General features: G+C 43.9%; 1 protein-coding gene across 1 annotated transcript in view; it reads left to right on the top strand.

The window, feature by feature from the left end:
• Positions 1 to 26136, top strand: part of BMP7 (bone morphogenetic protein 7) — a 44000-nt gene that overhangs the window by 17183 nt on the left and 681 nt on the right. Inside the window, exons 2-6 of the mRNA XM_051803440.1 lie at positions 7558 to 7750; positions 18202 to 18350; positions 22467 to 22664; positions 24192 to 24268; positions 24890 to 25000. Of these exons, the coding sequence (XP_051659400.1) occupies positions 7558 to 7750; positions 18202 to 18350; positions 22467 to 22664; positions 24192 to 24268; positions 24890 to 25000 (728 nt within the window). The remainder of the gene's footprint in view (positions 1 to 7557; positions 7751 to 18201; positions 18351 to 22466; positions 22665 to 24191; positions 24269 to 24889; positions 25001 to 26136) is intronic.

Raw genomic sequence — 26136 nt, 5'->3', positions numbered from 1 at the left:
GTGTTTGGCAGCAGGGAGGCTGCTGCTTCCCAGGCCCGGCCTGGCACAGATGTGATATGCACTGTTGCTATTACCACTTTTCAATTTATAACAAGGAGTCAGTGTTTAGAAGAATTTTGGAAGCTCCCTGCTGGGTTTGTGGCTAGGTGGTCTTGCTGGCAACACCACCTTCATGGTGAAAGCTGAAAAAATGAAGCGATGGCTAAAGGAAGAATATTAACTCCAGAGGGTTTTTTTTTTCCCCCTTTTTGAGGCAAATATGCTTACCCCAGATCACTTTGCAGAATGAGCACTAAAGAATTTCTAACCTCTGGGTTTGGGGATCAGGATTTATAGAGCCTGTTTTTCATCTTGTTTGAAATTAGTATGTTAGTCCTGCTTTCCACCCATGGATGGGGCAGGACTTGCCCTGCCACACACTGAATTTACCATGCAAGAAATAGTTTATCACCTTCACCTCCCTCTACCTGGCTATAAAATGGGTCCATGAGTGCCTGGGTGCAGGTTCTCTTCTGCTGAGCATTGCCTTGACTCAGAGCAGTCCCTTCTGCACAGGGCAGATGGGAACAAGCCCATCAGGACAGGGCTTTGGCAGATGAGCCCAGAGTCCCCAAGTGCCTGGGGGTGCTGGGCCTGTGTCTGAAGGACAGACTGTGTTTTTAGAAGTGTCAGGATGGCAGCAATCCCCAGCGATGGGATGCATTAATGAGTTATAGAAAAAAACCACAGGCTATTTTTCTAGTAAGCTTATCTCACAGACCAAAATCAAGGCTTGTTTTGCCTTAGGCTTCTCCAAAAACCTGCGGTAGCTTTTAGATGACTTGGAGAGCTGCAACTATTCATTGTAAAAAGCCTTCCAAATACTGTTTTTATCACTCTTAAAAAAAAAAAAATCTCATCACGCAACCCAGGACATTTGTTCTACTCCATTTATAGAACTTCCAATTTATAATCTCCAACTATTTCTTCAAATATTTCTTTAACTGCTGCTTTAGCTGCCTAATGTCAGCATGTAAATCTTGTAGCCGAGAGAATGAAACAAATGAAAACCAATCACAGAACTTCACATTCCCAAATTCTTGCCATTATAAATTTCCTGCCACTGCCCCTGTAACTCTTGCTGTCAAGCACAATGAGGAGGGAAACATGTGCCTTCGCAGACTGTGGCCTGGCATGACATTATTGCAGTCTTTTTTATAGTCCTCCTTTTACTCAGAAAAATATAAGGACTGACCTCGCACTTCTTGCTCAGTCAGGAATCCTGCTGAGCCCAGTAGGTTCTTTCAGCTGCAGAGACCACTGGATCCTTCCCTTAATTGGTTTCCTCCTTCTTCAACCTCAGTAACATAAGGAGAAAAGGCCTATATTTCATAAATACCATGGTTTTATCCACCAATTTAGAGACAAAGAAGTGCAATTTATAGAGGGAACATTTAATGCCTGTTAATTAGAATCCCATCAAGAGGTCTCGAATTTGGCATCCTGAAAATTTACAGCCCAGTTTCACAACCACCACAGGCCCAGAGTCCAAGGGGTGGCCCTGGCCTCCCTCCCACCATGCTGGGAGGTCCCCAGTCCTCCTGCCACCACTCCTGGGTGCTGTGGTGAGCTGGGAGATGACAGGATCCACCCGAAATCTCATCTGGGGAAGGGAAAATTATTTTCCAGTTGAATACACTTCCCAAGGGAAACAGGAGGGTGAGGCAGCAGATAGGAGCAGACCTTCCCTCTGAAAGCAGGGGCTGAAAGGACTTGTGGACCCCAGGTGGAGCTGGTCCCAGGGCAGCTGGTTTCTGAGAATCTCGTGCTCTGCACTGAAACAATACAACAGAGTTTCTGAAGTTTTGGCTTCAATCGCAAGGGGTGGTGATGGATGGAAATAAAGGTAAATTTTCCCAGAAAATTCAAACAAGATTTTGCACTGGTGGATGCAAACAGTGTAATGCAGAGTGTAGTTTGCCCTTTCATGGAAATGCTAAGGGTAGGATCAATCCACTGGCTCTCAGGACAAGCCAGGCAGCCCCCAGCCACCTCTGAACAAACAGTGTCCATTTTCTGTAGCTTTGCAGCTATCGGAGGGAAGGCAGATAAAGACCTTCCTACCTGCTAAATTCATCTACATGACTTCGTCCTTGGGGCAAGGCAGGTACAGGTAGACTTCAAAAACCTGTTAGACCTTGATGCCAGAATGTGTCAGATTTTTTTTGCCATCCAAATCTCTTGAGGGGTTGCTTAGGTAACTGCTGATGGCTCAGCAGCTGCCTGGCTGAGAGGCTGAGGCAAGGGGGTGTTGTCTTTTGGAATCTATTTTCCTTTGACTTATCTTTTAGTCTCAGGAATTCAGGACCTTTAATCTATTTGAGATTAAAGTCCTTTACAAATCCCTTCTGGCCTTTTTTGGGAGTAAAGAAGTTGCAGACACCCTACTGCACATTCCTCCCGGTGCTTTTTTTCATTGTAAATGAGAAACAAGTAGCTCAGATTGTAAGCACTACAATAAATGAGACAACTACTCTTAAAGGGCCTTATAAAAACAATTAACATATTATCAGGCAAAAGCATTAACAAGAAAATGTATGTTTTTACTTGTTTATATATTCAAAATATATTCCAAGTGCATCACTCAAATGTGGAGGGAGGAGGAAGTATGGAATTACCAAAGCTTTCCCAGTTTGGCAGCCTGAGCACAGAATCTATTCATCTGGTGTTGGCCTTCTTTGTGAAAAAGAAGTTTTGCATCTTCAGAAAACAAGAGCGTAAAAAATACCTGGGTAGGTAATTGGCCTCCCACGTAATCCATTGAAATTAGTAGAAATTATTTTTTTGACTCCCCTGGAGTTTGGATTAGCTCTTAAATGCTTCCATAATAATTGTTTTTTAACACAGTTAATTCTTGGAAAAATACTGCTGTGATTCACTGGTTCTTTGCTGGACACACGGAGCTGGTGCTACTGTGCTGGGTACGAGGGCTGAACCAGGATGTGTTGAGAGGAATAATAATACTGCAAGCTATGTCTCAGTATAATCTCTGCTGTCACGTGTCATGCCTTGCCTGCCATCAATCCATATTAGAAACCCAGAGGTCCAACCAGTGTTTACAGAATTAGCTCAGGTCAGCTTTTCACTTACCAGCAGTGATTTACAAAGAAGCTGAAAACAGTTGGGGTGCTTATTTCTAGTCTCAACATATTTTGCTGTGAAAATAGCCAAACATGGGATCAGCCTAAGTTTCAGTTTTATGCTGGTGTGTCATTTGCTTTAGAAGTTTGGGTACCCTGGGGTGTTCAATCAGGACCACAAGCTTTTCTATACAACATTACTTTTTTAGTACTTGTCTCAACCATATTGCTCCGAGTTCTTGACACCAACAGCTACACCTTTTCATCCCTGCATCTTGATGTTTCCAAGTTCTATATCTGAAAAGTACACTTCAGGACACGTCAAAACAAGTACCCGGTATTTGTTGACATTTTATCTCCATCTTTCCCATATTTTTTGATCTGATACCCGGCTACTTCACACCTGAGCACATGTATCCATCCTGTTTTCTTTTGACCATCCCTGTCGTTACAAAACTATGCCAGTCTCCTCTTGCGTCACCATCAGGCCACAACAGAGTCAGTTTGGAGAGACAAAAGACTTCAGAGAGCTCAGAGCCCTATCTCTATCAGATAGTGCAGCCTGTGCAGCATTCAGATCCTGCACAGATAAGCAAGGCCAAGCTTTCAAAGATGCTGATCTTACTTGCATATTTGAGACAGGTGTGGTGAAGTTGCTGATAACCACTAACTTGAGATATTGCTTGTTTTGGCTGGATCACCTTAATTGTCCTGTACATTTTGGTGTCTTGCTTATTTTCTTGTGAATCTGTTGTCCGTCTCCATCCCACAGCTCACAGCTCCATCCCAACCTTTCCTTTCCCAAAGAACTCTGCCAGAGGGAGTGTCTGATGATCCTCATCCATTGTAGCTCCAATTAACTGCCACACTCACCATGCCCAGAGTTATTCTGCAAATTTCGAGCCATGTGTTAAATTAGGGAAGAATTTTTTAATAGTGTTTGTGCCTCCAAAATGTGATACTACTTCCAAGAATGAGGAGAGGCACACATTTACACATGCACCACCTGTGAGTGACTTTGGATTGTTTTTTAAGGAGAGGAAGTCCGCTGTTTTCCCACAGCTAAGGCACACAGCCTGACAGCAAAATTATTTTTCAAGGGTGTTCTTCCTTTTCCTATTTTACAACCTTTGATTGCACATCCAGAGCTTTGGCTTCCTCTCCAAGCAGCTGCCTTGCCAAGGCATTTGAATTGTGAGCTGGAATTTCCAATGTTTGCAATTAGGATCTGGGCTAAAACCATTCACCAAAGCCTTTGGGTAGTAGTGATTTGTAAGAACTGTGGACCTGGAACAAACATGAGTTCAGGTTCTGTGGGCAAAAGGGCTCTGAATCGAATCCAGCAAATATTCATATTGCTTGGTGACTTTTAAGGGAGCATATAAACATGTAATGGCTGACAAACAGCTGGGACTAAGTCCTTCAAGAATGATCAAAACATTCTTATGGTATGTTGTGTCAATGGGGATCATGGATTTTATAGATCTACTGGAGAAACTACAGTCACATTCAAAGAGCTGCTGCAATTCTCTCAACTGTTTCACTGAACACTTAAAATACCACTTCCCCCATCCCTTTTTTTTCCTTAACACTACCCTTCACTCTCCCCCTTCAAACTCCTCAGGTAATTAACTGGAAATGACCCAGTTGCAGTATTGTCAAAGGTCTAACACCCATCAAACCCAGGAAACTCAGGCTCCTTGAGTGCTCCTCTGCTTACCCCGTTGTGCTGAAGGTATTACTGGGGTCTACAAAAAGTGCTCGATCCTATATACTGTACCATATGTTCCCAAATACCAACACACAGCAGTATGACTTAGGGATAGGATTTCAGCCTTCATAATGAAGAGTCTTGCTTTTATGAGTTCGAGTCAGACCCTTAACGTTATTTTAACATAGATTTTGGTGTTTAATTATGTAATAAGATTTACTGCAGTCATCTAACAGATGTTGATTCAGGGTCAGTGTTTCTCATAAATTAGTTCTGAAAGGATTTGTTACTTCTGGGTCAGCAGATAGGTCCAGAGTGCAAAGAAAAAGGGGAAAAACAATAAACACTGAGTTGAAGGGTTTCTTGGGATTCTTTCTTCAGTTACATATCCACATATTTTCATGATCTTAATGACTATAGCCACAGGAATGTTTGCTTTAACACTAAAGATGGCTCAGGCCAAAACCCTATATCCCAACATCTGCAAAGCATGGGAAAGTTCAAACTTCGAGGCTCTTTATTTTATGACCCTGGCTGTTAATTTTTCATACTAATGACACATTTTTTCTAGGGCTCTGCAGAGGAAATCACTGTGAACTCTAGCAGCACCCCAAAAAGTTTCATCTTCATGTGCTTGTTGTCAGACCTTGTGTAGAAAGTGCAGCTAAAGACCAGTGTTGGCTGATGTAGTTGTCATCACACATATACACTGAAAAGGTGCACCCACCTGCCTTTGGGAATTTAGCCTTCCCATGTCTTTGGAAGCAAATCATATTGGTACATCCTACTGCTAACACCCTGCCTGTGGTGTTATCTGTAATACAACTAAAACCACACAGCATTATAGTCATTCTTCTGTAGCTGTGGTTAAAGGAGCTATTTTATATTAGAGTGTTTTTCCCTCCCCCCTATAATTTAGGTGCAGACAAATTCCTTTGAGACTGAAATCACACTCTTAGTATCTTATTCTATTAGGAGTAGTTTGGAGGAAAGGGATTGAGGTAAATTTAATAGTTTTGCTAGCACTTCCAGGGCAGTTTTAGCCTGCCAAATGTTTTACAGACAGTGGTGAATATTCACAATATTCTCCCACGTCAGGGTATGAGACACTGAACGATCTCCGTGAGGCTTACGAGATGTTTTAGCTAGAGGTATAACTGCCCAACCTACTAAACCATTTGTTGAACTTAATCACCTTTGTCTTGGAAAGTGTAGAGGTTTCGTACCTAAAAAACTCTCTAAGATGAATCCCAGCTATGAGTAAGAGCTCTGAAGTATTTCCCTGAACAGCAATCACACAGTGGCAAACTGTGAGCCCTGGACTCCTCACAGAAGGGATGTGAGAGAGGAGGAAGAGTCCATGGCCAGCAGCTGAATCTTGGCTAGCAAAGCAGTGCTGAACCTGCTCCATGCTTGGACACAGTCTGGTTCCCAGAGCCTCCCCACACTCTGTCCCTGACACAGGGGAGAACCCCACGAGGTGCTGATGTACATTTGTACCGTGCAGCGCTGTAAATTTAAATAACACTTTCCAGACTCTTGCTTGAAACTCCTTTTTTTCAGGAGTAATTCCCTTTAAGTCAATGGATTTACACAATGGATTTACTGCTGCCAGAAGAGAATCAGGCCTGTAGAAAGACAAGCATTCTTTGCCAAGGAAATCTCAGAGCTAACTACTTGAATTGTGCAGTCAAGCTGCAGAGAGGTCAAGTGGACAGACGACAGGACTGGGACATATAGGAAGTCTCTGGTTCAAACCTCAGCTCTTAAAATGTCATGCAGTGTGACCTTGGGCGAGTCAGTTCATTCCCTTATACCTCCGTTTCCCCCTTTTCCTTTGTCCGACTTGTCTGTTTAATTTGGAATTTGTCCCAAGAAGGGTGATTTGCGTCATGTGTCGGGCTGGGGCACTGACACCTCGCCTCCCCCTTGCTGGAGGACTGTCTTGAAGTCTTTGTTTCCTCCCAGCACTGACCCCCTGCTTCCGTATCCACAAGCACGAGACCATCAGCTGTCCGTCAGGGGACAGGCAGGCCTGTCACTCGGAGGGATAACACACCATCCCCACACTGTCCTGGGAGGATTCTGGCACTCCTTGTTATTTCACAGTCAGGGTTGGGAGGTGAAGGAAGGTCCTTACTTTGAACATTTGCCTCACAACCCTAAGCACTAAAGATTCTTTAACATGAAAGCTTTGACCCTTCAGAGCGGAGCCGTGAGCTTGTGATGAATTCAGCTGGCACCAAATGTGGGTCGCTGGCATGAAAAGCCTCAAGGACTGGAATCTGTGTATATATGTGTGTGGGTATGTGTGTATGCCTGTGTAATTTTCAGAAGCAGAGCCAGGCCAAGAACCTGCACTCCTGAAAAGCCCCATCTGTTTCTTTCAGCTCCTTCCCACAGCAGCTTGGTTGTTATTGGTGGCAAATGTCCAGAGTCACTTGTCAAGCACAAAGCTGCCAAAAATCATTAAAACACAACAGTCCCCCACACCCTGTACCAGCCAGCTGTAAAACTGTTTCAAAGGGATTCTGATAAACACATATATGCTTATAATAGCCCAGATAAAGTCATGTATTTCCTACGTGCTTTAATGAACCGAGTGACAGCGTGAGATGCTGCAATCAGATATTCTTGCCCTTTTCTGTTGTGGCAACTCTCAAGCGTGTTTGATGGCGAGGGGAAAGGGAACAAAGCAGGTGGCTAATGGGCTGTTTTCTGTTTCAGTGGAGCATGACAGAGAGTTTCACCATCAGCGCTGCCACTACCGAGAGTTCAGGTTTGATCTCTCCAGAATCCCAGAGGGGGAAGCGGTGACGGCTGCCGAGTTCCGGATATACAAGGATTACATCCGCGAACGCTTCGACAACGAAACCTTCCAGATCAGCGTCTACCAGGTCCTCCAGGAGCACCCGGGAAGGTGAGTGACCCACAGGGAAAACCTGAGGAGAGCACAAGCACGGTGTGTTCCTTCGGGGAGTTATGTCTTATATTGTTGGAAATACTGGTGCCATCAGCAAAAGCGCCTGGGTTTGGCATCAGGTTCGTACAGTGAAATCTCAGCACGCAGCTGCCACGTGGGGTGACATGGGGAGAGGTCCCTGTGAGCCTCCACATGCCCCAGGGAGCATCCCCAGCACTCTCACCCCTGTGAGCACTCAGTAGCTGAGGAGCCAACAAGCCTGGCCATGTGCTAGTGCAGGAAAACATCATAAACTCAAAGTATTTCAAGATTCCTGGAAGTCCTCCCCGCTTCCTCCTGCTGCTTATGGATCCTGAAGTGACAAAACCAAATGCTTCCTCTGGAATTGTAGCTTAATTGCTAGCCTTTATTATCAAAGGCATTCGAGATCCCTAATTAACAAAGACAGATGACACCATGCTTTTTATACTGACTGATTGTTTTGCATGTGCAAAACTACAAGATGAGCTATTAAATCCATTCCAAGCAATTATTAATGTATGCCAAGCTCCCTGACAAATCCTCCCGGGAACTTGAATAAGAACATATGTTCAATTTTCTCATCTGTTTTTAGTTCCAATTAATCAGCAATCCCAAACCATCTATCCAAGGCACTTAGTTTCATTTGCACATATTTCTTTTACATACAAATTCTACCAAAACTGAGATTGCATTTATTTACATGAAAAGTATTTACAGTCACATTCTAGTCAGAAGTTATTCTTTAGGACTACTAAATATGGGCTAATAATACTACAGTCCTAATTTAGGTTTATGAAAAGGGGAAAGCCCAAAAGGGTAAGAAAAAAGTGGGATCAGGACTCTGGCTTTATGGTTTTATAAGCACTAATAAAAATGCGGGAAAAAAATGAACTATGGCAGGAAACTTTATCAATGTTTTTTTAAATGGTGAGGATTTCTGCTGGCTTTGCTGTATGGTAAAAATATTTAACCACTGGTGTGTTTTCTTCCACATCTGAAATTCTAATTTTATAGCTTAAAACTCACAGTTCTCCTGGCATTTCTAACGACACAATTATTCACGGGGTTTGGGGTCTGTGCTAAAATGATTCTGTTTTTATCAAACAGCCGTAATTCAAACTATATATTTTAACCAGGTTTTCCTTAAAGGAGAAGGCAACAAGCCACAACTGTGCACAGGACCCATTAGATGTCCTGCTTACCATAAGCATTTCAGTTTATTCTCTTTTTCTTTTAAGCCCTTCCAGAAGCAGAAGCCTCCCTACTCTGTATTTCTTAAATAGGTTATTTAGGTACAAGCCTGGAGGAATAACTTTTCATTCTTGGGAACAGCAGAAACAATACATGTGTTGGCAGAGGAGGAGGCACTAACCAGTGTGTCAGGGTATTAGGGAATGCCAGAAACCTGTTGTTGGAGTAAATGACCTTCCTCATCAGATGCCCAGGAAGTTCTCCCTCAGATTCTGATGAGTGAGGTAGGTGCCCACTAGGAATCTTACTGACAGAGTCAGAATGATATTTAGTGCCTTCATTTTACAATGGTACATCCACAGGTTGGTTACAACTCTGTTAGAGAGAGTGGCAAGGTACCACTGAGGATAGCTGTGTGGAGCAGAAAGTGTTTCTGCAAACTGTCTCCTCCACAAATTCTTAGTCCTAAGGGACAAAAAAAATGTATGCAAAGTGCAGGCATATACATGAACCACTGGCTGGAAGAGGTGAGGAATCTTGCTAATTATACAGATGTTCCAGCCACAAGATGAGATGCAATTTTACTGCATCATATTCACCACAGGAACACTATTTTTAATGAGCGTTCGTGCATATTCCCTTTTTGCATACATTTTGGCACAGGCTATGGCGAGTTTTGAACAGTATGTCCTGAAAAAAATATTCCTGTTGGTTTGGATTGACCAAAGGTAAAAATATTGTCACTAACATTTGTAAAAATATTTGCTCTTTTTCTGCATTTTTCCACTGACATTTTCCACCCGGCTCTGTCACAGACCAGTCATCCAAGTCAGTGTGTCATTGGGCAAGTGGAGAAAGAAAACAAACTCTCTCCAGTGTTGATCAAAAAACACCCATTCACTTTGATGCTTCCTTGGCTGTTTGTCTCATCCCGAGCCTGGAAAGTCAGACCCATCTGACGTTGTTAGCAACAAGAGCAAAACAAAGCCAAACCCTCTCCCCCACGCAGGCAGGGAAACGTTTGCTCGCCTTTGGCTTTGTGGATCCCTCTCCCTGGAGCTCCACAGGTACAATGGCCAGCAGGAAACCAAAAAGGTTCCCCTCTCTCTCTGCGCTTATGATAACACAAGAGCAGTGGGATTCCCCCAGGAGATTGCTGGAAATGCCCTTTGAGATTTGAAACAGGATTCTCCAAGCCTGTGCTGCTCCTGTTGCAGTGGTCCAAGGCACAGCAGCTCCTGCCAGGCTCCCCAGGGGCAGCTCAGCATCGTGTCACACACAGCTGAGAGCAGGACACCTAGAGCCACAGAACAGCACAGGGTGCAGGTGGAAAGCCCAGGCTAAGGCTGACTAGGGATAGTTTCCTTTGAGTGTGAAGAGACCAAGGGACATGCTGAAGGCTGGATTTTCAGTTAAACCACAGATGAGCCTCTAGTTTGAGGTGTGATGGTGCCCTTGGTTCAAATAAACCATTGGTATGAGCAGTTCAATAGTTAATGACTTTACGAGTTCAGACAGGTTGGTATCTGACCATCAACATCTCTTGCCTGCACTTTGTTGTCAGGGTAAAATACAGGCATAGGTCTTTCCAGACTAACAGCTGCACTCCCAGCTGACTGTTTCTGAAATCCTTTCCCTCAACAGTACCAACATTTGGACAGAGGGCAGAAGCTCTCCCTCATCCACCTCAGTTGTGGGCAGACAGACACATAACAACCCTGGCAGGAAAAATGAGAGCCCAGCCCTGCCCTTTGTAGCAGATGAGATGCAACTCAGACTTAGACTAATAGAAATTGTATCTCTGTCAGACTGAAGATATTATGACAGGTGTTTGTAGGAAACCAGGCTAAATGATCAAATATTCTTTTTGGCCTTTCCAAATCTATGAATTCATTGCAAGGCAAGCTCTTCAAACTGGCAACATTTCCTTCATAAAAAGGCATGTACAGCATTCTTTAGGAACACAGCATCAGTTATTCACTTTAGGCAAACAAGTACATTCATGAACAAAAATGTTCACAATATCACAAACACTGTAAAAACAGTTGACGTTTTGACTAATATAACATTTCTCAAAGCTTTCGTATGCATAGCTCAAAATCCAGTGACTCAGGTCCAACTTCTGTTTGGTATTTATGGCTCACTCACCCAAAAGCCTGGGAAAGTGCTTTACAAAGCCAGGACTGGCTTTAGAAGGGTGCTGAGCAGCAGGACATCAAGTCCCTGTTGTGGTCACAAACCCTTCTAAGGGGAGCTGAAGGTGGCCATCGGGCAGCTGGGTGCTGCTCAAGCCTCCATCTCCTCCCTCCTGGAAAAGGAGGGCAAGCAAACAGATCCCAGTGCTAGGAAGCACACGCCACAGGGCACAAGGCTTGCTACAAGGTATTGAAGGTAATTTATCCTGAGCATCTATGCAGGGAACATGGCAAAATAAAGCTTATGGATGTGAGCCTGAGAGAAATGAACTTTGGTACTTTTACACTGGAATCATGAAATAGTTTGTGAAGCACTTTGCAAAAGAAATATCCATTACCCTCAGAGCCTCCACCTCTGTAAGCAATGGCCAAAGCAAGAATTTCAAAGGGATTTAAGTGCAGAAGAGACACACAGGTATGCAGTGGGATTTCTAACAGCAGCTAAGCAGGCTGGATATGTAACTCCTACTATAGTTGGTAGGAACCTGCATATTTTCCAAAAGTAACCATGTAGCTTTGGGGCAGATTGTTAATCAAGGCATCACCCTCAATTTATTAACCTGAAGCTGCAGAAAACCTGCAGACTGTATAGCTGCCCTCAACATCAGAGCTCGATTCTGCCCTTCTGTCTGCACCTTCAGAAGCTGAAATACCTCATCCCAGAGTCGCATCTCCTATTTCATTGGACCCAGCACTCGCACTGCAGAGTGAATCCCAACCCCTTTGAAGTCTATGGGAGTTTTGTTACTGGAGAGAATAAAACCAGGTACTTGACCAGCCTTTAGTAATTGAAGTGTAGTTGTTACATGTTCACTTTGTGGCCATTATGGATTTCACAGGCTTCAAAGGCAGTGAATGATTTGAATGCTCATGTTACCAGCCCTGCAGAAAAATCAGATCTCCCATGATGCATTCCTGGGTTTGACTTGCAGCTGGAATGCTTTAGCTTGTGCTTCAAACTACACCACTGCTGCACCCAGATCAAACCTAAGCCCCTCTCCAGACCCCTTTTCCCATTCATTGGAGTCTGTTTGCATGTTGTGGGTTGAAATGTGTAATTCTAGTAACTAAGAAAGGCTTAGGCCCACCCAAACCGTGAAGCAGATGTGCCTCTTTTTTGGAGCTTTTACAAGTACCAACATGATTGTTCTAGGGATGGTGCAGTACAGAAGGGAAGAGTTTGTTTTAATGATGTGCCCCAGCAGCATGACAGTACCTGCAACAGCATCTAGGAAGGTACTGACGATAGCTTTGATTATTTTTTTTGGTAACTTATAGCTAAGTCAGTTGATAACTGTATTCATTTATCAGCAAGTAGCAAGGGAACTTCAGCATGGAAACCCTGTAGCTCTCCAAGAGCAGAGCTGGATCTAGTTATCTCCTTCAGACCATTCCTAAAAGCCACTGCAGCCTGCAAAACTTCTGACAAATCTTGAACTTGCTAAGCAAGGCACAGCTCTTCACAGGCACTTGAGTAGCTGCAGGAGGCATTTTGCATACCCCAGTGGGTTCTTGCTCAGCTAAGTGATGCACTAATGAACAGTGACTCAATGCTGAACAGAAACAGCTTTATAGGAAGCGTCAGAGATATGTGTGTAACCTCAGTTCTCTCAGCACTGTTTTTACAAGAGGCTTCATGTTTAGGAAACGTGTTGCTTCTCAGTAACAAACTCCCATTGCCACTTTTAATCAGCCTTTGAGACGTAGATCCTACCCTTCTCAAACACTGCGTAGGAAAGGCAACACAGCTACCAGAAACACACAGACTTAAGAATCTGCTGAAATTTTAAAGTGAATTTATTTTTTCCCTAGATTCAACAGAATTTATACAGATCTGTTTCACTGCCAGTACAGTCAGCTTTCAGACCAGTCCTTGGAAACCACCTCCAGCAAACTATTCCTGCTGTGGACATCCCTTTACCCCACAGAGCCCCTGTGGGCACGGAGAGGGCTTTTATCAGTGGGGAAGGAGCAGGAAGGATAAGCAGGGGATCCCAGGCTTGGGGAAGGGAAGGTGTGGGAGGAGGGCTTGCATCAGGTCTGTGTACAGAGGGTGTTGCAAACGTGCCAGGGAGAGGCCCAGGGAGATCCTGGGGCCCTCTCAAAGTAGGAAAGTCTGAAAAATATTTTCCTAAGCTTGTCTTTGTACAGCTGCAGCTGACTTTAAGCAATGACACCGAGCAAACTGAAATCTGGACACTGCAGGTTTTTAATCCAAACAGATGTCTTCTAACCCTCCCAGGATGCCCTCTCTGCCTTCTCCTCCCTCCACCTGCTCAAACCTGGTCATGAATTGCCTAACTCCCCATGCCTAACTCTGTCCTTGGGCTGCCTGTTGGAAAACTTGCACCATGCCAGTGACCTAAACAGCCTCTCTATGGTTAGAATACCCAGCAAGAGGACAGGATTATGCTCCTGGTTTAGAGGATGTGGTTTGCATGCTGAATCAATAAGACATTCAACATATCCATGCCTCAAGTGTTTCCCACTTTAAAACAGAAGCAGGAGGGTTGACTGTCTATTCGTAAAGCTGTTCAAAATCTATTGCAAGGTGTCACTGTGTGGTTATTGTTTAAAAAACTGTTATATCTATAATTCCTCAAACTATTGGGTAGGGATTCAAGCAGCACAGCTACTGGATAGCCTCAGTGTGCTCTTTGGGCTGGTAGATTACCTGACACAGGCAGGGGACTGCAGGACCTGCTGGCAGTGGCCCTGGGCTGGCTGCTGCCAGGACATGGCCAGGTGAGCCAGGACTCCAAAGCTGCTCCCAACCCAGAGTGCTGGCATGTCACAGAAATCACCTTGTCTTGCAGTGCAATGAAAATTGCTGAGTCGCCTTTGCTGCTGCTGCCTGTCCTTCTTCTCATTTATTTTTATCCCACTTGGAAGTGCTCATTAGTATTTACTACCACTTGTCAACCAGCAGCTTAAAATAACAGGGCTGATGAGGGGGATGGGGAAAGCGAGTGAAAAAAACAGACGCTAAAGCAGGGACTGTTTGGCAAGAGAACTGTCCTAAAGCAGTGTAGACTTCACAGTACTATAGCCTATAAATACAGTTTCATCTCCTGTTCTCTTGCTATTACATAATTGCCAACTCTCATGTTTTCACTGAATCTCTCTTCCTAGCCTGTGTTCTCCTCGTGCCTCAAATCATCAAGGCAGGTGACTAAGGGAGATACTGCACTTCTCACCTCTGGATGTGTTTCTAGTGTTTATGGCTTCAAACCAAACAGCATCCTAGAGATTGAAAAAGTACCCCAACAAAAAGGCAAAGAGCCCATACGTACTATTTTCATGAAGCTTCATGGTTGTTAATCTCTTATTTTACCATGTTGCAACATGGTAACTCTTCCTTACTATTTCCTTCCAGGATACTCTACTCATCTTTTCTGTATTTTGTCTTCCCTTATTTCTCCCCTCATCCCCACTTCTTCCAGTCCTTTTCCCTTCCACTAAACACCTGTGATCTCTTTTCTTAACTGCATTCCTGCCACCAGCCCTCTGCAGCCCTTTGGCAGCTCCAGCCCTTCCACCTCTATAACTCCAGCTGCTTTCCAGACACGATCTCACATGCATCCTGCCCAGCCACCCTCACTTTGCAATGCTTGTTACTCACCCTTGAGTCCAGAAAACAAGTTCACTAAGGAAGTTTCACAGACCACACAGCAGTTATATGACCTGTAGACAAATTTTTGGGAGTGCTTTCCAACGGGAGATGACTCTCTTTTCTGGCATCTGCTGCCAGACACTACCAAAGCCATCAGTAGACAAGTGCCAACCTCCTGTCCTCATCTCAGACTCCACTGACAGCCTGATGCTTGAGAAAACTGAGCTGAAAGCCCCGTGTTTTATCATTGCTAAAAGCTCTGACACTCCCGCTGATGTCACTACTTTGAACGCTGAGCCATTTTGATGTGGTCTCAACAAAACATACTTGTGGTCTGGATCCAGATTTCATAATTTGTGTAACTCTAATCTAGGCATTAACATTTCCATGTCCCAGCTTAATTTTCTGTAAAAGGAGTATCATGTGCCTTTCCTATCCCTCACTCTGGTAAAAGGCTTGGTACAGTTTCTTACGTGCACTGAAGTTCTTAAACGAAAGGACTGAATGCAGGGCCAAGGAATCAAAGGGCTTTTCTGCCTCCTTGTTGCAGAGCCATTATTCACATTGCTCCAAGAACACTCTATGAGTACAGTTGGTAGGTAGGGTACCACAGTGAGATGTGCACCAGAAACTTTTTCTCTTTGTGTTTAGATCTTTATCTCAAAGTTAAAACCCAAACCAGCCACATCAGTTAGACTTAACTAGCACTATCTCCTATGGCAAGTCATTAGATGTGAGCCCTCAGAGCACATATTGTTTAAGTCTAAGCAGAATAACATTTCTTTGCTTTGTTTACCATGTCTTGTCCAACAATGGTATCTCAAGGGCTTGCTGTCTATGAGCTGGTGATTTAACACTGTTTGCCCTCTTTGGAGAGCAGGGCTTTCTGCTTAAAGGGAGGATGTTCTTTTTAAAAGAACAAGAGGTTTCTTTTCATTGGAACAGGAGTCAATCTCAGGAGCCTCTGCTTGCAACACCAGTCAGGTTTTGCGTCCCATCCCTGGCCACTGCTGGTGGGCCAGAGTGGAAAGTGCTAATCCAGGAGTGCTTGAACTTTTCCAAAGAGCATCTGACCTGGGGCTTTTTTGGGGTCCAAATGTTCCAAGTGTGTGTGTGGGAAGGACACTTCCCTTTAGTGGGTCCCTTTGATCTCTCTCACTTCAGGCTTCCCCTCCAGGCCTATTGTTTGCACATTGCTGTAACTACAGGAAAACAAATGCATTATACAATTTCCCAGACTGACTCACCCTGGTACTTGATGCCTCATGTTGTCTGGTTACCCCGATTGCATCATGTCAGCATGGGAAGCTTAAAGGCTGGGTTTTCTGAGTAATAATACTGCAGTTGAGCAGTAGCTAAAAACAAAAAAACTATCATTATTGCTAGTATCATCAACCTGCAGACTACAAGGGGGAAAACCAAGCAAGCCAAGTCCCTATGAACCAAACCTTGTGTGAATCATGACTTCCATTTGGGGGCCATGCTTAAATAGTGCAGTACGTGAATATAAAAACTCTTTACTTCTGGAAACTTGGCCTCAGCCATTGGAACGGGCCAATCCATACTACTCCCTCATCCCTGGCTCCTCTGGGATGTGTGTTGTTCAGTGTGTTGTAAACAGGGAAGGGTGGGAGATGTCCACACTGCTGTGTCATGCGCTGTGGGAACAGGGCCATTGCTCCTGGGTGGGGATGAAACCCCAGGAAGTTTGTCACCCCGTTGGAGTTCAAGCATCTTGCACTCCTGTAACTAATGTGTCTATGGAGAGAGGGGGTTATCAGTATTATTTAACTTCAGTTTTCCTAAGGGCACCCAGTAAAGCTGATTGAGCTCTGAAGAGCAGCTGCATTGAGCCTCTCCATCACTGCACCACAGCCCCTTCCTGAGCCATCCACCTGGGCTGCCCAAACACTCCCCACAGGATCCCCTTTCGGTAGCAAGGAAGTGTTGCAGCAAGTTCAATTCTGATGAAGGGCTTCTCCCACAACCCAAAACTTTGCTTAAAAGAAAGCACTAATTGCACCCTGAGCAGCACTGGCTGGATCTGCACATTCAGCCGTGTGGTATCCAAAGGGATCCTGCTTTAGGGAGGAAACTCAGAGTCCTCCTCTTACACACCACAGGCCATATGCTCAGGTGCTCTGCAGGAACCCATTTCAGAAATTTAACTTCATTTAAGCCATCACAGAATCAGAGGCAGTGACACCCATTAGCTCACGGATGAAATGCATCATCTCTCATATTCTCTGGCTCACAAAGGTTGAAAGCAAAGCTAGACAGTAAAAGCATTACAAACCCCCCTCCATTTCTGTTTTGTGTGGGACAAAAGCCTCTAATTTCTTGGTATCTCACAGGGAAAAGAATCACTAAAAGCTATGCCTCAAATACTTCTCAGATTCATTTCTGATCACTTGATATTCCATGTAAAGAAGAGGCACTGTGTAAACTAAGCTAAATATATATATTTGCACTGACAAATCCGTAGTGACAAAATTCATAAGGCTTTCTTTAAGCTTTGAGGACATGATTAAAGGGTTTTCCAAAGATAGTTCTTCATTCAAAAGGATATAATTACACTTTAACAAGTTACCATGTTTTTGCACCGTAGGTACAAAAGCAGCTCTTACAGGGCTTGTCTAGACACTTCCACCGTGTGCCTTTGTTCTTCTTGTAAAGTCTTTTTTATGAAGGAACTGCACCACTATCCATTTTTTTCATCCAAGTTTTATCTCTTTCTTGATTTCTGATAACACATTCTTTCCCTTACAGAACCTGTCTTCTTCTAGTTCTTATTTTTCAAAAATTTACCAGGAAACATTTTGTAAATCCAGATTGATTTCACCCTTCAAATGCACAGAATCCTCTCTACTGCAGATCTTTCTCATTTTCTGGTATTAATTCTTTACCTGGAGTAACTGAACAGTGATCTTTAAAAAAAACAAGCCATGAATTGAAAGAAAGTTGTGACCCACAGCAGTGCAGCAGAGTCTCAATCAGTTATCTGTAACCTCAGACAAACAAATTTAAAAAACCATTACCTATGTTAATATATGCACACCAGTGTTCCAGCTGGCTTGCACCAGTGCTACAATTATGCATAAAAGTCAGGAAATTATGTGTGGAAAGGCTAATGAGCAGCATTGTCTGCCCAATTACCTGGTTTACATATGCAAACAGTAATTTTGCAGATCTGTGCCTGGCAAGCCTTTTTTCTGAAGCTGCATCAGGAGCTCTAAGGGTAACTGTAACAGCAAAGTAACCCAAAACCACCTCAAATCTGCTTCAAGCCATTCTCCCTTTTTTGAAGAGAAGAGAAGAGAAGCTTCATCTGAGGGGAAGATATCACTGAAAGGCTGACCCAGGACACTGCCTAAAGAGACTCCAGTGGAAAGCCTGGGTAAATGGGAATTATGCTTCTTTTTTTTCAGGGATTCAGATTTGTTCCTGCTCGACTCTCGAACGATCTGGGCTGCAGAGGAAGGGTGGCTGGTGTTTGACATTACTGCAACCAGCAATCACTGGGTGGTGAATCCCCAACACAACCTTGGCCTACAGCTCTCCGTGGAAGGCACTGATGGTGAGTGTCAGACATCAGACACCAACTGCAATCAGTGAGCCTCTGTCTCAGGTACCTGAGTCCCAGCCAGGGGAAGCCCTAAGCATTCATCACTCTTTCCTCTGAACAGGATTTCTTAAGCATGTTTTTCCTGAATTTGCCTAAGGTGGAAATAATAGTAGTATTATAAAAATAGCCCCTAGACATATTTGAGGTTAAGGATGTACTCAGATGCTGTAACAGATTGGTGACCTGCCTGCAGTAATTCCAGTATTAGCTGTGTACACATCCCCATCAAGGTAAGAATATGCTGCTTGGCTAATTTGCAGGTAGTGCAATCCAGTCAAGGAGAGAGGAATAAATTTTGCTATGTGCAAGAAGACACAACTGAGTGATGTAGAAGGCTGCTGTCAGTTGGCACAGAAGGCCTTTCAAATTCAGAAGACAGCTAGGAACCATTTTAATTTCCTTTGTGGCAGCAGAACTTACTGGTAAAGTCATGCATGGTCTGGATTCCAAGGTCTGCAGTGTATGGTACAAATCTTGAGGTTTGGGAATGAGTTGGAAGACCTGGCTCTGAAACATCTCCAGAAAGGATGTGTTTAGAATCAGCTGGGGAGTTTTCCTAATCAGGTCTTAACTAAAAAGTCACGCTACTTTGTCTTAACATTAAGATCCCTCATGCTCACTTGGAGACTTGTGCAAGGAAACCAAAGTATCCTGGATCTTCTTGGGGGTTCCCAGGACCTGGGACCACCTGGAACTGCCTGGCTGCCCCACAGGAATGGTTGAGCAAAAACCAGCTCAAAATTATAAATACTCCAGATGTAGTTATCTAAGGACATAATTTCATTCTCCGCTAACTGTGTCTATGATATCACTTGCTCTTGGCTTTTATGCAACACTCTGCATGTTTCCAGTAAGTAGCATTTTGCATAAAGACTGTGCAAAGTAGTTTTGAAACAGGCAACCTGCAGAGAGTCATTTACATGACAGGGTGATTTAACTCGTGTGAGACCTGCACAGAGAAGTGCACAGGGTTTGTTCTAACCTGCCCTTTCTGAGTGATCGGTGAACGCAGAAACCCAAACACAAAGAAGGAGCCTCACACCATGGAAGTTAGTGGTCCCCACCCTAAAGACATCTTTGTATAAAGAGTCAAATTCAACCTGATATACGAGTTAATCTTAACTCTTAAAGTTAGAACAGTAAAGCAAAATGACAGCCAAGTTTAACCCCTTTTCAAACACTTTGCAAAGTAACTTGCTGCTTTCTCCAAACAGATTAACAAAATACTTTAATCAGCCTGTCATTAAAAATTAGAAAATCCAACTGCAGTGTTTAGTAAGTAAATACAGAGATACAGGACCCGATTGTCTGCTTGTCTTCTGTAACTAATTTCCTTGGCAGCGCACCTTTGCACTCACATTTCTCCTCCATACACATGAATTTTTCTTTCTATTTTGAATGGCAAGGACATGTCCTTCCTTGCTCCCCAAGTTTCATTTTGGATTTAGACCAATTGTGTGCACTAACAAAAAAGCTGCTTTTAACACCTGGACTTCATACGAAAATCATATGCTGCAAACACAGCAGGATTTTGATGCAACACTATATGCTTGGGCAATCCCCAAGGCTTTAAGTGAATTAGAAAAACAAAACACAACCAAACCCAACTTTTCTTTGTATCTGTTGTTACAGATAGAGTTCTGTAATCACGAAGCAAATACAGTTATTTTAAAAAAAATCTGACATCACAAGCACTGTCCAGATGAACTGATACAAAATAAGCAAATTTAACTGATCTTTGTATTTCTTTATAATCTTGCCAAATAAGTCTATCAACGTGTATAATAAGGGTAGAATCAAAGAGGTTTTGTTTATTCCTGAGACCAGGGAACAGCTACAGCAGAAGAAATGCTTGAGTGACTCAGTAGCCTTCAGCCCAGCACCCACAGGGCGCCTCTCAGCAGCAGCACATGGATTGGGTTTACTTGGTTTGGTACTTAGGATCCCATTTTTGACAGTATTAAAAAATCACCTTCAGAAGAGCAGATGAAGCTGTGCCCTCTGGTTCATGAGCACAGCTACTGCTTTTGTGGGACAAGTTTTTCATTGTCTAATGGTGATTACACACATGTCCTTGTGTTTAACCTTGCTTTCTGGGTGGGTAGGAAAGGCAGAAAGAGCATTTTCCCCAACTCAATTAAAAAGAAATATACTACTTCACAAACAGAGCATTACCTTTTTTCCCCCCTAAGGCAACACTGCCACCATACTGGCCTTGAATGTGATGTTTTGGTGTTACACTGGTATTTTACTGGTCAAATGACACTTATTGCTGCTCTAGTGCAAATCCATTAAACATCAGGATGAAGCTGGGTCCCCTCATGCATACTGCTGCTCTATTCAGAGAGATGGGAAAGGTAAAATAATTTACACTGGAAAAGCCACAGCTGTGGGCTAGTTTAAACAGCTTTGGGAAGCAGAAAGGCTCATTTGAAGGGGCAGCATTCAGTGAGCTCTAATGCCTGCAGGTGAGCTTGTTTTCAGGAAATAAGGCTCAGATCTGGCAAAGCCTGAGCACAAGTGGAACTACTTATATATTTAACATTGGCTGCTTGCTTAAGCACTTTGTGGGCTCAGCCACAAATGTTTAAAATGAAAACTATTTGGACAAGTTTCCAGAAAGAAGCTTAAGCAGAAGGTGAAGGAGTTGCTGATGAGTGTCCACATATAATTCTACGGCCAGGAGTTTCTGTATTTGCTCTTTTCACCGAAGCTCTCCTGCTGCCCTGCCCTCAGATTAGTTTTGCCATATCTTACTTGTGAGGCCTGGCCATGCCAGGCAGTTTTCCTGCTGCCAGGGTCCTGTTAAACACCTCTTGATCCAGCCCTCTTCACAAATCCCATCTACTGATCTTGGAACTTCCTCATGGTTTTAGAAAAACATAAAATAGGCTGCAGTCAAGGCTGGTCCATTCTTGGCCTTGAGCTTTGACTAGAGCCCCCTTTTCTGGGTCTGTCATATTTACCAATCTTTTGGACAGATCCAAGAGGAAAAACAAAAACAGTGCCATAAAGACAATAACTTATAAGCCTTGACATTTACTTTACTCATCTTAAAAAGAGCAGCTATAGAATATCACCAAGAAATATTTTAGGTTACCAACTTCTTTTCACACATTAGTCAGAAACTAGTAGAGTAAGGATATTTCTGTCAGTGGACTGAGAGCCCATTTCCTGCTCTCTCCAGCCAGGCTGCCTTGCAGGGCTTCTCCAGGAAAGTGCCAGCTGTCCTTTGGCACATTTGATTTGTGGCTGACAAGGCCCAGCTCTGTCCTCAGCAAAGGATCACAAAAGCCATTAACATAACTTGGATTTAGCAGCAGCACTCAGTAGCTTGGAACAGAATAATCCTGGATATCATTCCTGCATTTCACAGCAGCACCCAGACATCCTTTGGAGGCAACAGGGGGAAATATTAAATTTCCCACTGCCACCACCTCCTTGCCTTTTTTGTAAATAATTAATTCTACAGAGAAACCACCTAATTGTCTTTTACCAAAAATCAAATTATTTTAAAGCCCAAGATGAAGGACACGTGGATGGTAACCAGCAGTTTTGCAACAAAGCAATCAGATATGGTAGTGCCAAGATGCAGCAATAAGCAAAATGTCTCTAAACATTTGATTTTTTTCAACTAAGGTATATCTGGAACTCTGTCAGCATTCCATACAAGGCATTTTTATTTTAAGTTAATAACCTTCCAGTGGGAATTTAGTGTTCCTATGGGCTGAGTTTTATGGTTCCTTTTATAGGATCACTTCAAATTATAGGTTGGTGAACTTAAAGAAACCCCTCTAAAGAATGCAGGAAAAGTTAATGCTAAGCGGATTTAGGGTAAAATAATTATATATAGGGCTATTTTATGTAACTTTTACACACAGATATAAAATGAAGTTTAGCTGTGCAGAGCTGCTCTTGTCAGAAGCAGCTTTGCCATTTAAGTCCAGGTCCTTGGTGGATCGATGCCTACAGGAATCACCCTTAGCAGCCAGCAGCTCTCCTCCTTGTTATCCTGACCGTGCTGGAAAAGCTGCTGCAGCCCCTCTTATCAGTCTGTTCTGCTTCAAGGGCAAAGCATCAACCCCAAGCTGGCGGGTCTCATCGGAAGGCACGGCCCTCAGAACAAGCAGCCCTTCACTGTCGCCTTCTTCAAAGCCACCGAGGTCCATCTCCGCAGTATTCGCTCCACGGGAGGGAAGCAGAGGAGCCAGAATCGATCCAAAACGCCAAAGAACCAGGAAGCTTTCCGGGTGTCAAACATTGCAGGTACGCTGGGGGTTGCTGGGTCCGTGTTTCTGGGTTTGGGATAACGTGGGAACAGTTTCTCCCACGACATCTGCTTGTTGCCCCTTTGGTCCACCACTAGTGTTCAGTTGTTGGTTTGAAACTACGTGGGATTAGGGATTATTTCAAAAAAGTTAGAAAAAGAATGTTTCGTTGGTGCAACGTTAAACTGTGGGATTTCTTAATCCAAATGAAAAAAAAACCCACCTAACCAGAAGAACTCTGTTGCTCCCACATGAAATAAATTCTCATTTTGAAATAGAAGATAATTACATTAAAGAAATGAGTAAGTCATGAAAACAATATTTCAGAGGGTCTGAATCCAAAGGCTGTCCATATTCAGAGTTTATGATTTTAAGTTTAGCCCCAAAAGAGTGTAGTAGTCCCAAAAGTCTTGCATGGAAGAGGAAAACCTATTCTTTCTTAGGATAACCACAGCTATTCTGGGGGGAGCTCTGCTTCCTAATATGGAAGAAAACTCCATCAGGCATTTGAAATAGAAATGTGGCTTAATTATGTGATACCTCAGAGTAACAGGCCCTTGGTGACGGTCCCAGCAGGAGCCACAGCACAGGGCTCACTCTGCAGAGGCAGCAGCAAATTCCAGCTCTGTTTCTGTGAGAGCCTCACTGAATGGAAGGAGAGCTTGTGGGAGGCAGGAGAAAAAGGAAAACACAGCTTCCAACAACAAGAGTTGAAGTCATATTTTTATAGAATCACAGAATCATTAAGGCTGGAAAGGACCTCCAAGATCATCGAGTCCAACCTTTGAGCAATCACCACCTCACAACTAGACCACGGCACTAAGTGCCAAATTCCTCCAGGGGTGGTGACTCCACCACATTCCTGGGCATCCTGTTCCAACGCCTGACAAGCCTTTCCATGAAAAAACTCTGCTCAAGCCATTCTTTGTGGTACTTCTGCTTGGATCTCCAGCTCAGGCTACATGTCCAGGATGGGCACACGGTTTCAAAACTGCATGAAGAGTTATGGTTGTTCAGTTCCATGATTGAGATTTTATTCATTGGTTCATCATTATCAGCCATTGCAAGGAGTCTGTAGTCTGGATCCAGCTGCACTGGACAGAAAAGCAGATTCTACACTACTTTAATATCCCATGTTGCTTTTTTAGACCTATCAGCAGTGATTCAAAGACAGGAATTTAGAAAATAAGTAAAGGGTGCCTTTCCCTATCACTCTTTTCATAGGTTGTCCTTCTATGTCGTAGACTATAATCAGAGAGATCTGTGTGTTGCTACTAGGAGGTCAGGGGGAAAAAATAAAAAGGAAAAAGAAAATAGCTATTTTCCCAGACCTTTTCTGGCTTTGCACAAGAAGCCAGAAGGGCATTTCATACGTGTTAAATGCTGCCATTATTTTATGACTAAAATTGAAATGGTTAAAAAGGCGCCCCATGTGCAAGAGATGAGCAGCAATGCCTCACTCCCTGCTGGGGGCTGTGGGTGCTGGGGCAGCCCAAGCTCATGGCCACCCATTCTCCCCATGCAGAGAACAGCAGCAGTGACCAGAGACAGGCCTGCAAGAAGCACGAGCTCTACGTCAGCTTCAGGGACCTGGGGTGGCAGGTAAGGGCTGTGTGTCACTGGGGTGCCTTTGCACATCACTTATCCAGCTGAGTAGTGAGATCGAGCCAATAACTGGATTTTTTTTATAATTTTCAGGGCGAAAAAATTGTATATTGCCTTTAGCACGCTTCAGTGCTTCTGCTAAGTTGTGTATACAAATATTTAGCATGAGGTTGGCTGGAAACTCAACACCCTTAGGTCTTTCTGAGGAACTGTGGCCCTGGCATTGCTGAAGGCTCTCTTTTTTCAGCTACCTGTTCTTTTAGACCTAGTTAAACACATATTCCTTTCTGAAAGCTTGTATCTGTGTTGTAGTGCTGGGTGAAGTGATCCTTGTGGACAGCCAGGAGGACACTGCTGAATGGATAAACAACTAAACCCAGATGTTCAGCTACAATATGGGCACATTTGCAAAGTAGAACGTGTCCCTCCAGGAAAATCAGCTGCTTTAGAGGGCTATGAGAGCATTAAAAAAGCCAGTGTGCCAGATATTTATTTTGCAGGCCACTGCAACTGTACATGGATGTATGAATGGATAGGTTTATGTGCTGGTTGGCTTTTTGTTTCACTGCACAGTATTTCTGTCTTTCTCCACAATCTAATGGCTTCAATTTACTCAAGGACTGGATCATCGCTCCGGAGGGCTACGCTGCCTATTACTGTGAAGGAGAATGTGCTTTCCCGTTGAACTCATACATGAATGCTACAAACCATGCCATTGTACAGACACTGGTAGGTGCACTGTAGCTCCTGGTACAGGGTTATATCTGATAGGTGCTGCTCAGAAAGAAGTTTGTACACAAAAGAGGCTCTAAGACCTAAGAAGGAAGGTCTACGTTAGCTCATACGATGCCTGCAGAATCTGCTCAACATGTCTGGCCAAGTGGCCTGAATTAATAGTTGGCTAAAAATTACCCTGTCTTTGCTGCAAGCATTGACATGCTCTCTCTACTTTGAAAGGGCCCTATGATAGACATCATGATGGGGGTTTAGTCCCACTGCATGCAAATGAAAGAGCAAGGTGTGAGACCCACTATCAGCATCCCTTGGAAGAGCTCTGTAAGGATCCACTGAATGTGGATTTGGGGGCAGACTAAAGAAGGGGTCAGTGAATCCCAAAGTTACATGCACAGAGCAGCTGGGCTGTGTATTTACTTTATGAAGTTGCGCAAAGTTGTCCAGATGGGAGCCCTGAGCTCGTGACACAGCACCTGTGTTTGGGGAGACTGTTGGCTGGGGCTACCCAGCCCAGCTGTGTCACCAAAGCCACTGCACCCCCAGCTGACTTGCCTGCCTGGACACCTTCCCCTACCCAGCTGGGCTCCAGGACTCCTGCACACATCTGCAGGGCACAAAGAGGCTCACTGTACCTTCTCATCGATATCCCATGTCCTGTGCATATCTAAAGACAACATTGCAAAAAATTTTAGGGAAACTAGAAGCAACTGTTTCCAAGGGATGAAATATCTACATGTTTTTCTCCTGGTAGATTGTCTTTATTTGCCTTTTACCCCCTTCACCTTGGAGGTCCCACATCTTGGAGCACAGGGGACCTGGATCCCTTGGCCCCCACTGGGTCTTGGTGCTGCTGGGCACGGGGACAGGGTCCCCTGTCCAGGGCTGAAAGGATTTTTAACAAAACCTCACCCACACATCCCACAGAGTTTATCGTGACTGGTACCCACTGCAGAACACACTGACTGCTCTGACAAATGGGAGTTTTCTAATGAAAACCTGCCTCACTGAAAGATTTCCAACTAGATCAGCCTTGGGCGCGTGCGTCAGCCCCCGCACACGCAGGGGACATCTCAAGATGTTTGTACACAAAGCCAGGTGTTCCAAACATGTCCGAGTGAGGGGGTGGGACA

This window comes from Manacus candei, unplaced genomic scaffold (genome assembly GCF_025592945.1).
Source record: "Manacus candei isolate 608988 ecotype Guabito, Panama unplaced genomic scaffold, ASM2559294v1 h1tg000057l, whole genome shotgun sequence".
Classification (NCBI taxonomy): Eukaryota; Metazoa; Chordata; class Aves; order Passeriformes; family Pipridae; genus Manacus; species Manacus candei.
Note: the sequence above shows the minus strand (reverse complement) of the source record. Positions and strands in the feature narration are given on the sequence as shown.